The 15163-nt window shown below is 41.5% G+C and overlaps 2 protein-coding genes across 3 annotated transcripts in view; one reads left to right on the plus strand and one right to left on the minus strand.

The window, feature by feature from the left end:
• The window catches only part of nr3c2 (nuclear receptor subfamily 3, group C, member 2), a 67165-nt gene extending 58820 nt beyond the window's left edge, over positions 1 to 8345 (plus strand). The window contains exons 8-9 of the mRNA XM_068589346.1: positions 2550 to 2707; positions 3446 to 8345. Coding sequence (XP_068445447.1) covers positions 2550 to 2707; positions 3446 to 3601 — 314 coding nt within the window. The 3' untranslated portion in view covers positions 3602 to 8345. The remainder of the gene's footprint in view (positions 1 to 2549; positions 2708 to 3445) is intronic.
• A 2249-nt stretch (positions 8346 to 10594) lies between these two features.
• Positions 10595 to 15163, minus strand: part of arhgap10 (Rho GTPase activating protein 10) — a 45247-nt gene continuing 40678 nt past the window's right edge. The window contains exons 22-23 of one of the 2 annotated variants that reach the window (XM_068589334.1): positions 14548 to 14639; positions 10595 to 12201 (exon numbers count right to left, since the gene is read on the minus strand). In XM_068589334.1, coding sequence (XP_068445435.1) covers positions 12113 to 12201; positions 14548 to 14639 — 181 coding nt within the window. In that variant the 3' untranslated portion in view covers positions 10595 to 12112. The remainder of the gene's footprint in view (positions 12202 to 14547; positions 14640 to 15163) is intronic. The other variant, XM_068589335.1, reaches the window with a different exon arrangement.

The following is a 15163-nucleotide window of genomic DNA, read 5'->3' on the forward strand; positions in this document are numbered from 1 at the left end:
GGAAAACAAAATGCAGTGCTGGGTTTTAGCACGTTCTCATCATGTCGGCCATGATATGAAGCACAGAACTCACAGCCGTCGCACCGGCGTCCAATCGGTTTTCATGTCTGCTTAACTCAACCGCATGCAAGTCATGCTTGAAGGCGATCAGACCCGGGTCATCAACGGAGGGGCTCGGCATATGGCGGAAATCTGAAATCTTTTTAATTTGATTTGACTGTAGTGCAAAATGAGATTACAAATGTAGACAATGTAGTCGTAATATTTTGATTTTTAATGTCCATTGTGAGACACCGTTATCATATTACGTTTTCTCCCAGCTCTACATCGAAGCTCAGGGAAGATAATGACACAGAGAGGACGTGATGAAGTCAGACAAACACACCTTCTCAGATTTATTGGCCCACAATGCTTCGTTCTCAGCAAGCCGACGTGAAGCGGGTTTCTGCTTCGGGCTATTCATTCTGCCGAACTCAGAACAGGTTCTTCCAGTTCCGGCTTGTTGCTAATGACTATACTCAAACGTACCGAAGAAAGCACATGATTTAGTTTTTAAAGGGAGGGGGGCTGGGGGGGGGGTAATTTAAAACCATCAGGGCCCCCAATTTCACTTTCTGCTGTAAAAGATACTTTTTGTAAGGTTTGAAAAACACGACGAAAATGTACGAGGCGTTAACACGGGCGCGTCTCCTCGCCACGTTCGGCCTGCTGTGAGGTCACAGAGGCCCGATCACTGCGTTTGGTGACGACAGACGACTTTTTTTTTTCCAAGGCAAAAGGAAGATTTAAGTGGATTTTCATAACAATGATGGGTGCGTTCCATTCGCGGCAGGCGCATGCTGGCTCACTCGAATAGCTTACACTTCATGGAACTGAGCGATTGTTAATGGTAAAGTGATTTCAGGAGCATTTTAAAGAGTAAGCGATTCGTTGAGAAAATAATCTGAAGTTACCGCCCTATTCCACAAAATGAAAGCAATATTTTTTGGGGATGATTCAATCTGTATCACTTTTCTTTATCTCGTTATTACCGCTGGCGTCGAGGCGGGCGTTGTGTTTAAAATCTTCTGTCATCATGGTACATGATGATGTTATATTGTGATATAGTTACGTTTCCGGAAAGTTAATAGAAAAAACTGTTTATGGGTAAATAACCTGACATTAATATCTGTTTTTGGCAATTAACTACTGTACAAATGAAGGTACCCTACTTGGTAAAATAAAAAATAAGAATCCTTCCGTCATAAAACATTCCCACAGTTATTTCCGGCGTTGCGAACCATGACGCGTGGCGACACACCCGTCGCTGCGGCTGCTTTGGTAGCGTTTTTTAAAACGTCTCTCAAAGTCATGTTGTGGGTCGTCTCAGGAGAAGACTGTCGTCCTATCTAAGTCTTGGCTGAAGGACACGCGAGGGCGTTTCCTCAGACTGATTTGAGGTGTGCTCTTTGTGAGGCGAGGTGTCTTTTAATCTGCTAGCCAGCAGCTGAATGTCATTGAGGAGCTTTGGCAGACGTCCATATCTGTGACTTTGTTCTCCTGCACAGGGAGAGAGAAAAATATTGCAGACATTTCGATGCATCCTCGTGGTGCAGTTGCCGTATCTCATTCTTCACGTCTGTCTCAATCTCTCTCATTACACTGCCTTTTTTTTTTCTACTTTAAATGCACCATCCAACTCATTACGGTGTGAAAGAAGGGTGGCGTAATTTAAGAGCTCTGGTCATTGATCAAACTTCTTGATAAATGAGGTTTAGTTGACAAATGATTAAGCTCTTTAACACACATAAGCAGCGTTGTTCCCTTTTTGTCGCTGTCACTGAGATAACTTTGAATCAATGTCTTCCAGTACATCGGTTGTCGTTCATGAATCAGTAGTTACACATGAACTCATTAGCTCTTGAAATGGTGAAAGTTGTCTTTAATGGCTTGCTAAATAGGCTTAGATTGTCAACACAGGAAAAATATCCCCCCCGCCAAAAGAGTGTGTGTGGGAGTCCGACCGTGATTTACAGAGCACCTCTAATCACCCGTTACACGGTTACACATCTCCACATTAAAGGAGCACACCGGTGGTTGTGCATGCCCATTAACTGCAGATGGGAAATTTTTTTTCACTATACATTTTTGGATGTATGCCCCACATTGCAGGCAGCTATTGGCACTCTTTTCCGTATGATAGGATGATAGGAAAATCAAATCAGAGCGACTTGGAACTTTAGAAACCTAAACCATCACAGTGAGCGCTTAGGAGCCTAATTTTTATATCCTTCTATGATGTATGTTTTTTTGTTGTTGCTTTTTTTACCATACAAATACACTTTGGTGGTTGAGAATGGCTTGTTAGCGGCAGAACAGTAGCTCTTTTATTTAACATAATGATTATGTAAGACACATTGACATCAATCATGACAAATAAGGAACACGTTTTTTAATCATTTGGAATCAATCTGCGCAGTATCTCATATCAGTTGTTGTTGTTTTTTTGCCAATATTGGGTCATGTCATCAAATCCAGTTGATGACACAAGGATTTGTTTTGTCTCCCAGTTCCCAAAGAGGGTTTGAAGAACCAGGCGGCGTTCGAGGAGATGAGGGTTAATTACATTAAGGAGCTCCGGCGCTCAGTGGGGAAAGCAACCAACAACTCTGGCCAAACCTGGCAGCGCTTCTTCCAGCTCACCAAGCTACTGGACGCCATGCATGATGTAAGTACCCTTGCCCTGTCTGCCTCCCATGCCAATGGCCTACAGTAGAGCACAGGCTTCCCTTGGCAGCCTCTCGGCATGCCATGCCTCCACACACAGAGCGAGGTGTCCAGTGGCACGGTTTTGAACAAAATGACAGCGCGGTGGCTTGGGAGAACTTAGCGGTTCGATGGCGATGTGGCTTCGGAATAAAGATTATTGCGTCCCAATCGCGGCCTGCGGGGGAGGTTATTTTGGAAGAGGTAGTGACCAGCCCGCACTGGTGAATGGAACAGAAGGGGATCAATGAAAGCTTGCAGCTTATTGGGGCAGAGTACATAGTGGTCACTGAGGCAAATGTTTATGCCCGGGTCAACCGGTATGTGGCATAACGACAGTGTAGACAAAGCCGCGAGAAGTGTGAGTCAGCAAGTGGGAGGTCACAGAGATAAATGACAGGAATTCAATGACCCAAATGAGTGAATGGGGTTAGCGCTGAAAGGATGATGCTTCTTTAAAGGAGGGTTGTCCAGAATAAAAACAGTGGGGCCCCCTAGTGGCGAGCTAGGAAGAATTGTAAAGGGGTCAGGGCCTCTACACACTAATATAAATACACAGTAGTCTTCTTTTGAACATGTTACCATGAATAATACTATTCTATAAAAAATAGGAAAATATGTTTTTGTCAGCCAGAAACAAGCCATACAAAGAAACGTCAAAATCATGTTTCCAATCAAACTGTCTGTCTGTGTTGTCCAGCTGGTGGGGAACCTGTTGGACTTCTGTTTCTACACCTTTCGTGAGTCCCAGGCCCTGAAAGTGGAGTTCCCCGAAATGTTGGTGGAGATCATCAGTGACCAGATACCAAAGGTGGAGTCCGGCCTCACTCACACAATCTACTTCCACAAGAAGTGACTCCCTTAAACCGTCGGGTGAAGCTGCATTAAGACCTGGAAGAAATGGGGAAGAAGTTCAAAAAGAGAAAGCGTGCGAGAAAAGGCCAGACCGGTTGGCCCGCACCCGGTCGCCCAGTGTGCCGGCATCGTCCGCGTCTTGGAGGTTGAAAGTTCCGCGACGTGGTGACAGGATTGAATCGGGGAGAACTGATTTGACCCTGCGGTCACCACGGGCAGGTCAGAGATGTGAATAGTACGCGGAGCCGAGCCACGACACGCCGAGAAGGACTCGAGACAAATGTGACAAAGCATCCCGAAGTACCCACCCCGTGTTCCTTTGTCCCCCGCCCCACCCCTTTTCTCCCCAAAGACAGTATTTTCTATGGAGATAAAGCCATACATTTCTTAGGATGCGCTATATACATTCACTGCGTGCAGACACACACACACACGCACACACACGCACGCACACACAGAGGGAAATTGATACACATGCTGTCAACATGCCTTCACATAAAAATCACAGATGCACTCCACATGCACTCAAATCTGAATCCCGTACTAATCTAGAGAGAGAACGTTTTTGCAAATATTACATGTGGCTTATGCAGTCTTTCACAAATAATAGCACGACAAAAAAAATAAATATGCCAATACTTAGATTTCGCTTTGCAGTGTAGCAGCATACTGCAAGACAACGGGGGGATTAAGAGGAGACAGAAATTCTAGACGTTAAAGGCGAAAGGTCTATTTGAATATTATCCAAGGGCTATACCAGCGTCATCTTAAGCTGAATAATTATATTAAATCTAACCAAGTCCAAGTTTCAATCTCAATCGGTCTCATAACAGCCATCATTAACATTCACATACTGAGTTTTTTTAAACTAAAATATGTAGTAAAACAATCAAAACTAATATGCAAAGGTCCAAAGCTAAAGCTGTTTTAAAATTAAAGAAATGTCTCTCTTGTGTAAAGAAAGGTCGCACGTGAAGCTCCCAGGTCGTAAAGTCACTATTTTTAGGCATTGTGGTGTAGAATTAAGACAATATTGATGAACGATTTTACCTTTGTGCAAAAGTGGTGGGGAGTGCTGCAGGATGGAAAACATCATGCATTTACTGAAACCATTGCAGTGGAGTCCGCTGGTAATGGATTTGACTGAGGTGCATCCATAGTAATTGTGTTTTGTGTTATCTCCAGAGCAGCTGTCCAAATGTCTGTTTTTACTCACAATGAAGCAAAACCAGCCCTTTGTGAACCAACACTTATCTACTCTTCCCAGAAATAATAAGAAGCATTTTATAAAAGTGTGTTGCAAAGGTTTAGTTTTTGACAAGCCAGTCATTTTACATTAAGGTGCTTCATTTCTACAAAGCCAGGCAAAGCATAACATGTACAGTAAGGTGTTGACAGTCCATACGATACACTGTGCGGACACGCGGTTTAAAAAAAAAACACACATACTCTGTAAAGTTGATATATTCCAAAATGGAGCATTACTCTGCAGTGCTTACAGCAAACAGCTAATGTATCAAAAACCAGGCAAATGTGTACAGGTATTAACAACTTCTTTAACACATTCTATTCAGCGGTTGTACAGAAAATGTTTTGAGGTACGTCGTGACGAATGCTCGATGAAGAACTGTTGCTATGATCACCTTTCCTAATTTAGTTGAATTCCTTACTCTTATCTTTGGGCCAAGCTACTGCTATTTTAGGTATGGCAGGCCCAGTCATCTGGACCATTAACTTGTCTCACACCCCACTGGTTTCTGGGTGGTTGTGGAAGGAGCACTACTACGATGCTACTGAAAAAGCGATAGAGCCGCTGGGGAGGAAAAACAGTGGGGGCGTGTGATTATTTGTCTTTTTTTGCTTTTTTTTTGGTGCCCCGTGAGAGTGTGTATTTACATTTGTGGATGGCGCGAGAATGGCTTAAGTTTGTGTGTGTGTGTGTGTGTGTGTGTGTGTGTAAGAGTGTATTATTTTTCTTTTCTTTTTCTGGCAAAGCATGTGTGCATAGTTGATCTGCTCTTTCAGTGTGGGTATTATGCATTTATGTTATAGGATTAGCCATATCCTATTTCTACATTTCAATTTGCACAGAGGAGACACAATGTGAAATGAGGCATTAGTGCAGCAACCAGGAATTGTCTGTTTTGATAAGCAACTATGATGATGCGGGAAAAGACTTTCTGCATGGTCACCCAGCCTAAAGTTAGACAACATGACATCATTAGCACAGCTGGGCGCTTGTGTAATGTGTTCGTGGCCTCGGCTCTGGGGACGAGGACGCCGCGCTGCACTATCTATGAGGTGTCTTCTGTGGCGGTGATGGTGTGAAGGTTGGTGGACAAAAAGATGGCGGTGGCAGGGTCGCAAATGTCGTCGTGGGACTGTACAAAAGTTCTTCGGGGGTTCAGAAAAGGTTTTGGCTCAAGGGAGAGGGTAGTTTATAGAGGGTGTTTCAATCATCCCGTAATTATATGCATTTTACTCAACCCGAGTTGCTTCTCATTGTGATTTTTTTTTTTTTTTTAATCAGATGACTCATTCATAAACCCAACTGTTCTTATTTTAACAGAGACGGGCTGTATTTTCACGATTTTGTTTATTTTGTCAAATTTTGATTTCCATAAGTTATAAATATAAGATTCAGTCCCCGTCTCCTGCCCACTGAGTTTTGTACAGTCCCTTGTCAGAAAGGCCTCATTTTACAACCTGTATTTGTTGTGCATTATTGTGTTCAGCTTGTGAAGGACCCTTAAGCTATTCTCTCACCCTCTATTTTGTTTTTTTTTGTTGCCCTTTTTGAAGAATAAAAAAAAGGTTCATAGGATGAATGGGAAAGTATTTTTGAGAGAATTATATTTTGCTGGAAAACAATATTTAAGTACTTTGTCTAAAAATGATATCCTTTTTGTAAAATGAAATGTTAATGCATGCTTTTTGATGAGATGTTTACATTGTATTTAAAAAAGGGAAACTTGTGCCTTTTTATCTCACCTGATTTACAATTTTACAGTATATATTGTAAATAATACAGCAAGTCCTTATGTTGAGTATAGTATAAAACATTTCTACTTTAACCATCTTGTTGGAATATTTGAAAAATGTGTTTCCCACTCGCCATGTTCTGTGTGTTGGATCACAGAGAAGAATTTACAGTTGAGTTGGCGCCAGAAAGGGCCAAATAGAGAAATGAATGTATCATACATTGTGAGAGACTTATGGAACTTACTACCTGAATGTTAGAGAGAGTACATGTATTATCTTCTTATTAAGTCAAGTTATTTGATTTTGCATCTTTACTTTATTTTGTTTTACTTTTTGCATCTTTGTTTAAGTGGCTCAAACAAAAGATAATAATAATCAAAAAGTATTTCTTATTTTGTAACAAGATGTATCAAGTGATGGATCCTTGAGTTGTTGCTGTTGAAATGATTTCCTAACCCGTGGCGGTATTGTCGATGAGCATCACAATAAAATCAAGAAATCACAGATTATTGAAACTGGCATACGTGAAAGAAAGTTCTTGACTTAACGGTTTTAATATTTAAAAAAAAAAATATCTTAATACACACACAAAACAAAGTGAAATGATGGATGTAGAGGCTGGAGACCTGAAGTTTGCCAATTGAAATTCGACCAGTTGTTAACTGCTATTATATTGCACTTACTGCCAAAGGTATGAATCATAAAAGGAAAAAAATATATTTCCCAAAGAAAAAGAATGGTAATATTAAGTGAATACACATAATTTTCTCGAGCCCCTGTATGAACCTTTTGCACTCCAAATATTTGGCTTTGAATGTTGGCTACACACTTATCCACTTTCTTGCTTAGAGTTGGATAAGAATATTGATACTACGCTCACGTCTGGATGGTAAATAAGAGGCTTCAATCAAGAGCCTTTTAGCTTAGCTTAGCATAAAGACTGGAAGCAAGGGGGAACGGCAAACCTGGCTGTACCCAAGAATTAAAACAGTCCACCTACCAGCACCTTTACAAGTCAGTAAGCATCTTGGGTTTTTTTTAACTCGAAGAAAAAGCGTGAACATTATGGTTTATGTGCTCGCTTGTCAAAGCAGGAAGTCGCTGCGCTTGACCAGGAAGTAGTCCAGCACAATTTTGACCCCTGTTCTTGAACAAATTACATTACATAGCTAATATGTGTTACACGGTGAGCTTTTAGAGGCGTATCAATATTATAATCAAATCCTTAGCAAGAAGAGCTTTTCCCAACATGTCAAACTATTCATTTATTGACTTAGTGATGCAATAATTGACGGTTATTGGTCATTAATCACCGGCCATTGCAAAAATGAAAACGTCACTCTTATCAAGATCGCAACATGATTTTCAAAGCTGTCTCCTTAAAATAAAATGAACTCCTTTCAGGCATGAATAACTCCGAATGTGTTGAACTGCTGTCACACAATCGCGTCACTGTATGTGAGGTCACGCCATGGTCATTTTCTGTTCACGGCAATGAAATCGGGTGTAGAGCGAGTCGACAAAGCCATATCTCCACAGCCATGGCAGTGCATTTCTTATTAATATATACAAATGTTTTTGTTGTTTTTTTCAATTCCAAAAATGACTTTTTACTCGGATGCTTTGTACAATATTTCTCAGCAACTATCCAGCAAACATACAGTAGAAATCCTTCACCATAAACCAATAAAACCAGTTACTACTGTATATCTTGATGCAGATATTGCCATAATTGTGTTTGCAAAACTATTGCAAAATTCTAATAAAACTGTTAAATTGATCATTTGATGCGGCGTAATTCGTCTGTGTATGTATGAATATATATATATATATATATATATATATATATATATATATATATATATATATATATATATATATATAGGTGTGTGAGATGAAAATTGTATCACGAGCTAGGGAAATGTGCCCTCACCAAAAAAAAAATGGGTTGTTTGATCTGGTTGAATTCAAAACAGCTGCATTTGGCGGCTGGGGAGGATAATGAGCCAAAAAAAAAACACAGTTAGCATGGAAAAACAGAAACGATGTGAAGCAGCAGCAGGTACAGCAGTCACGGGGAGAAGAGATGAAGAGAACAAAGAGGAACGGAAAGAGAGTCAAAATGACAGATAAAGCAAGCGAGGATGAGGCTTTTACAGTAAAACGGTGCCTGTGGAGAAAAATCACCATTAACCTTGTTAAAGGCTGATCTGAAAACACGCCTGCTTTGCCAGACTGTAGAGCAGACAGTATTACTTTTTTTGCTCTTTTTTTTTTTTTTTCCTCCCTCTCTCTGAATCCACAGCTTTCTCCAAATCTCCCCCAGATTTCCAATTGCTTTCACTTGTAGTCGTGCCAGATAAACAGAATCTATTGGATCAGGCTGATTTCACGGCTGCGCCCGCGCACATGGCGGCTTCTGTGGCACCACTCTCTGAGCTGAGGTTTCCCCCCACCCCCACCCCCCTCCCCACTCTCACATTTATGTTGGAAATTCACTTTTCTCCAAATTCCCACTCAGTTTTCAGCCCCAATAACACATCAAGTCGGAAGAAACCAGATGAAGACACAGGAACGGATTAGCTTCGTGTTCCTTCCACACGGAAACTCAAACGCGCTTCAATCCCTAAATTGTGTAATTTGCTCATCGTTTAAAAAGGTAAAGTGCGCTGGGCTTTGATCTCAGCTGACTCACGACGCCGAACTGTGTTTTGCGGTTGAAGGACACTGCGTCATGGGAGCCAGAGAACCGCTGGCACATGGCCAGAACTCTGGGAAATTAGAAATGTAAACAGCCATCTGGGTTTTTTGCTCAAACACAACTACATCGAGTCTAATTTGACACGCTGACACCGATGTATACATAGTATCCCAGACTGATAGACGCTGATGCATAATGCATGCGGAGACGCAGACATCCCTACAGGTAACACAACCTCAGTCTCAAGAGATATTCGGGCAGCTGGCAGGCTGACCTACCCAGATTACCACCGTTTTCATTGCGTCACCCCTCCCCTCCCCCAAATTTAGGATGAAAGATAAATGCGCCTTGATTAACGGAGTTCATAAAGAATTCACGACGAGAGCGCCGGGAAATAAGTGAAACACTAACGGGGTAGGAAGTTGTGGAGGAGAGAGACAGGTACAATGGAGGAAGGAAGGGAGACAGAGAGAGGATCATGGACCGCTCTCTGACAGACAGTCCAAAGCCGAGTCAGAGGCAGGCAGAGTGGATGTCTGTATGATTCAGCAGTATTCTGGCAGCAGGAAGAGGATGATGAAGGGCCCCGGGGGTGGATGGTGCTGGTGATAGTGGGGGAATAGTTTTGCCCATCTCATTAGCTCTGCCTCATTTCATTATGTAACCATGCCGTCTGTTTCAGGGTGCTGGTGGACATAAACCACAGCGCCAACCTTTGGTATTTGTGGACAAAGCATGTGTGTTTACACTCCTAAATACTGCAGCAGCACACTCATGCGTGTTATGTAACGGAAGCCAAAGCACCGGGTCTGGAGGCCATTTGGTGTGTTGATTAATTACACTGATGTAGTCGAACAATTAACATGCGCGAGGCTGAAAAGCAAATGGATCAGGGAGGTGGATCATTGTGTGTTTTTCCCCTCTCTATTAAAGATTACTATCTATTTAAATTCCCCTTTTGGGAAGCTTTTTCAATCGGCTTTGGTCGGATGGACGACACGGCTCAGTGTAACAGTACCGGCTCCTCGCTCCACCCGTCTCTGTATTCTTAGACTCTGTGGGAAACTGAGGACCTTCTCACTGACACAGGAGATGAGTCATCACAAAATTAGGCATAGTGCTAGATTTGACATTGGTAACTTTCCACACATAAAGTTGGCAGTTATGATAAGTCTCAGTCAACCAAAAAGTGTCCATAAAAGTGACTGCAGTGCTTCCCTAATTGTGTTACTCTCAAACTCCAGTACATGAGACCAGTGAGTGTTTTGAGTGTTTTGACTGTTAAATACAATATTTGATAAGACGTCAATGTTTAACATGTTAAATTATGATTCATCACCTTTATTTTATGGCAAGAATACAAAATACAGTAAAGAAAAAAAAAAAAACTTTATTTCTTTAACATTGATCAAGAGGATACCCAAAGGTATAAAAGTCAAAGAAGCCAAGGCCCTTTGAAAAAGTAATAAATCTGCTGCTGAACCAAAGCTCTCAGAAATATTAAAGCGTCCTGTTGAAGAGGGATGAATCGCAATGGGACATGTACACATGCTAAAACCAATCCATAATATAACCTGTCCATCACGTAACGCAGACTTGTAAAACATACTTGGCATTCATCGGAACTCTCAATATTCAGGCTATATAAACTTTGAAATACTGCATTTTGTGGTCGTATTGATATTAAAATTTGGATTTCTTATCACTTACTCTCCTGAGGTTGAATGAAGATAAAATAATGCTAAAATCTCAGGTTTGTGGGAGTGTCTCAGAGGCTCAAAGGAAACTGAGCAACGTTAAAAAAAACAACAAAAAAACAACCTTTGGAAACAAAAACAATCATTTGACATGAAAAACCTCCCCAATTTGGATCCAATCATTACGACCTATTTAAATGTTCCTCTGCGGACTCCGTCTGACGCTAGTGTTGAACTCCAGAGGCTCATCACTCATCAAATAGGCGTCTCATTGTGTTTCTGTAAAGGAGTGCACCAAGAACAATACAGTACAGAGTGAATATCAAATTCAAAAGTCATGCAATCAACGTGCCAATTAAATAAAAAATAATGTGCCTCATTTTTAAAATATCTAAATATTCCTTAAATGACAGAAAAATAAAAACATTTTAAAAGTGAAAGCAGTAACACCACAATTCATTTACATACATACCCGTACATACATTTACACTGGGTGTTCTGATGGTTAAGGCACGGTAAGTAAAGTATCTCTAATCTTTTAAAAAGCTGAAAACAAAACTGTGCATCATTGTCAAGAGGGTTGAACGCTGCCGGACTCGGTGCAAAAAAAAAACAACGTCTTAATGAAAACTGATTACAGTGACTCGAGTGCTGACATTCTTCCTTGCAGTTTCTGAGGAATCGCTGTTCGACTTGGGAGCTCATGGATACCATGTGTAACTGAGGGAGGGGGAGCGAGCGAGGCCTCGAAGCCGCTGTTACAAAGCTACCTGGATGTTTGGAGGCGACGGCATCTTTGTATGCAGCAGAATATTATGAGAGCAGACCCATTTTGTAATTACAATGCTTGAATCCGTGTGGATACTCAAGAGTAAATCAAACAAAGAAAACATGCACATGCATCACAAAAGTCTACTTTGCCAGCCGACAACGCATGAAATTGTGCGTCAAGAATGGTCCAACAGTAATAACATAATGTCTCTTTGCTTGAGAGAATGCAGAGGTTTGGATAAACAGGGGTTTGGATAAACAAGGCTCTGTGGTGAATGTCAGAGTTGAGTCACATGCATCTCCGTCGAGTTCTCCCCGGTGGAAAGTGATAACTTTGTCCATAAATATTCCCATTTCGGTGCTACAGCATCTCCACGTAGTTTTCAGGGATGAGGCCCCTCTTTCCCTCCAGCTCGCCCTCCAGCCAGCCCGGCTCTCTCGACTGGGTCACTGCAGGAGAGGACACAGCGTCACCGGGAGAGGGGGAGGGGGGGGGGGGTTGGGGAGACAACAGCACAGGGAGGGTGAGGGTGAGGGACAGACAGAGGACACAGAGCCTCCGGTGAGTATACAGCATATGCATGTGTCAGAGCGAACAGAGCACAGCTCTGAAGCGGATACAGTGATTATGTGCTGACGCTAAAACCCTGCTGTGTCTACTGTACATTTCAAGTTCAGTTTTTTGCATCCTATTTTGCTTGAAAACGTCCCCTCGAGCTTAACCTCCGCAGCAAAACGGAGCTCTCGCAAGCCGTTCATTATGACAGACGTGTCAGAGAATCCTTCTCGAAATCCTCCCCGGATTCTTTATTTGCCTACAAAGTGAGCCAATTTAAAATCTTGAGTGCACTTGCAAGTCAGCAATTGCATAGATAAATTGTCAGTGAGAACTTCTAAGGCCAAATCAAGACATGAACTTATTCAATATATATATATTTTTTATAGCATGTCTTAGCCAGCTTCGGCACACAAAGAAATGTGTTTAACGACGGTGCTCTTCTGCGTCTATTACACAAAATGAACAAGGAACTTAAAAGCCCAAACTTTCATACAGGTGTGATCAAACGGATTTATCAGCCTCCAACATTCAAAGCAGGATTTGAACCTGCTTTCAATCCATCATTGACTTACAGCTCCTCCAATATGAACGCTACCACAAGGAAACAACTCTTTCTGCATTATTAAAGTTGTTTAAAGCGGTTAAACAAAGACTCCTACCCCTACACGAGGACAATGACAAAATGTCATGCAATTATTTTGACTGCAATTGGTTAGAATATTTATCATTACATTTTTAATTTATTTCATTCTTAGTCATTAGTCCAATAATAAAGCCTACCATTAGATGGAAGGACACATTATCTCATTGTACCATTTATAATCAGCACAATTAAAAACATTAGAACTTTTAGTTTACGCTCACCTGGGTTTCCATACTTTGTGTTGATCTTGTTTATTGTACACATTCCCACTGAAGAAACTATATTTGGTCAGAATATGACTTAGTAAGTCATGTGAAATTAACCAAAACCAACAGAAATACAAATAAGTGCAGACTGCCCCTTTAAGAAAATAAAAGTTGTCATTTCAGTCAAGGGTCAGGAAGCATCGACAAATGTAGATTTCTTTTTTTTCTTTAGACAAATTGTATGTACAGTGGCTTGCTCAAATATTCAGACCTCCTAACCTTTTTGCATATTAGTTATGCACATAGCTCAGACAAAAAATATAATAAATACATTTAGAAATAACTGAATAGTGTGCAAAATATGCAAAATGTCAAGGGATCAAGATACTGGAGATGTTAAGTCAAGAACAACCGCAGCATGGAACAATTATGTAACACGTCAGTCACTTTATTTGAAGTCTAAGTGTTGATGGATCGAAAGACGAATAAAATGAAACTACTTAAACTACCCAAACTCTGCCGCAACTGGATATTTAAGCAGAGATCCAAAAGAAAGGCACATCATTCAGTTATACAAAACAGTTGAGCTCCAAATAAAATGTCAGAGCAAGAGAATGGCCTTGAGAACTCAATTCAATTTAGTTTTTGAAAAACGTGACTTCATTCTTTTATTAAAATAGTACAAGTTTGTATTTAAGAGCTGGAAATCCACTCTCTAATACATGAAATGTTATATCCATTGTATCCTGACATGAACTCTTTCAACCATCAATGAAACATTGATGGTTTTCATGTGCAGGCATCAAAACAGGAAATAGTGTACCTACAGTAGATAGAAATATGATTAAGAGGAAGTTTCAGTCCTCTAATCCATATCTACTAATGGCAGTTGTCAGATTTTGATGTTTGGATCATTACATATTTAATGGAGGATGGTTATATCTGCAGGACAGTGAAGGTTTAAAAACATCACAAAAAAGATGTGATTGCAGCTTTAAAGCAGAAAGAAAAAGAGCCAATAAAGGGCAATGCATTGTGGGATCTTATCAAAAGACATCACCACATGTTTCACAGTGAAGACTACAGCATTTCTATAGCGTCTGTGTCTCACCAAAAAAAAAAGGCACAAAAAAGAAAGGAAAAAAGGAACTACAGAATCCTCATTTCCTCTGAGAGTGATTAAAGCTCAGTCGAGCTTCTTCCAGACACACTGAGGAGCAAATCTGTGTCTCCTGCCCGCCCGCCCGCCCTCCCCATTCTCCTTCTCTTTCTCCTCGTCTCATCTCTCTGTTCGATTGAAGATCAGATTGGGTGTTTCGGTTTTCCTCCAAATCCAATATGCCAGGGCTGGTTCTAAGTGAGCGACTGGTGTAGGCGATAACACTTACCGGCGTTGAATATTGCGCCGACCTGGAAGGAGAGCTCAGAGTCGTGCTCAGCCTCACATGGGTACACTGCCTTGGCTTTCCTGCTGGTGACACTGAAAAATGAAGGCAATCAGTGAGCTGGCGGAGCTTTGGGGAGGATTACCGCACAGTTCAATCTGGGCCCGGGGCCTGCTTGTTCATTCACTCACTAGCCTGAAACAGCAGAAATGGGCCAGGCCGGAGTATAAGCAAAAGTACTAAGAGAGGAGCCGGGCCACTACACACTCTTGCTTTGCCCTATCTCCAGTCTAGACAGTCCAGCGAGCAAGTCAGAACAGACCCATGTGCACCCGTGTGCGTGCACAAACACAATGAGATGCAGTGCCGTTTGTAGCAGGTTTTGTACAGCCAAAAAAAGGCAGGCACAAATCGGGTCCGCACAGCAGACAACCAACCCTGGTGAGATAATTAAAAAGTGGCGAGGGGATTTCTAAAGTGGGCTTGCACACAAACAGAGGTGGAATACAGCATTTCCTCCACGGTGCTTTAGCTTTTAAATTCACATTTGTGAGCTTCAAAGCTGCATTGTAAATCAGCTTGATGTAAAAGGGGGGCGCAGTCAAAGAAACCATATTCA

This window comes from Clinocottus analis, unplaced genomic scaffold (assembly GCF_023055335.1).
Source record: "Clinocottus analis isolate CAN_PGR_092001 unplaced genomic scaffold, fCliAna1.0.p SCAF_22, whole genome shotgun sequence".
NCBI lineage: Eukaryota > Metazoa > Chordata > Actinopteri > Perciformes > Cottidae > Clinocottus > Clinocottus analis.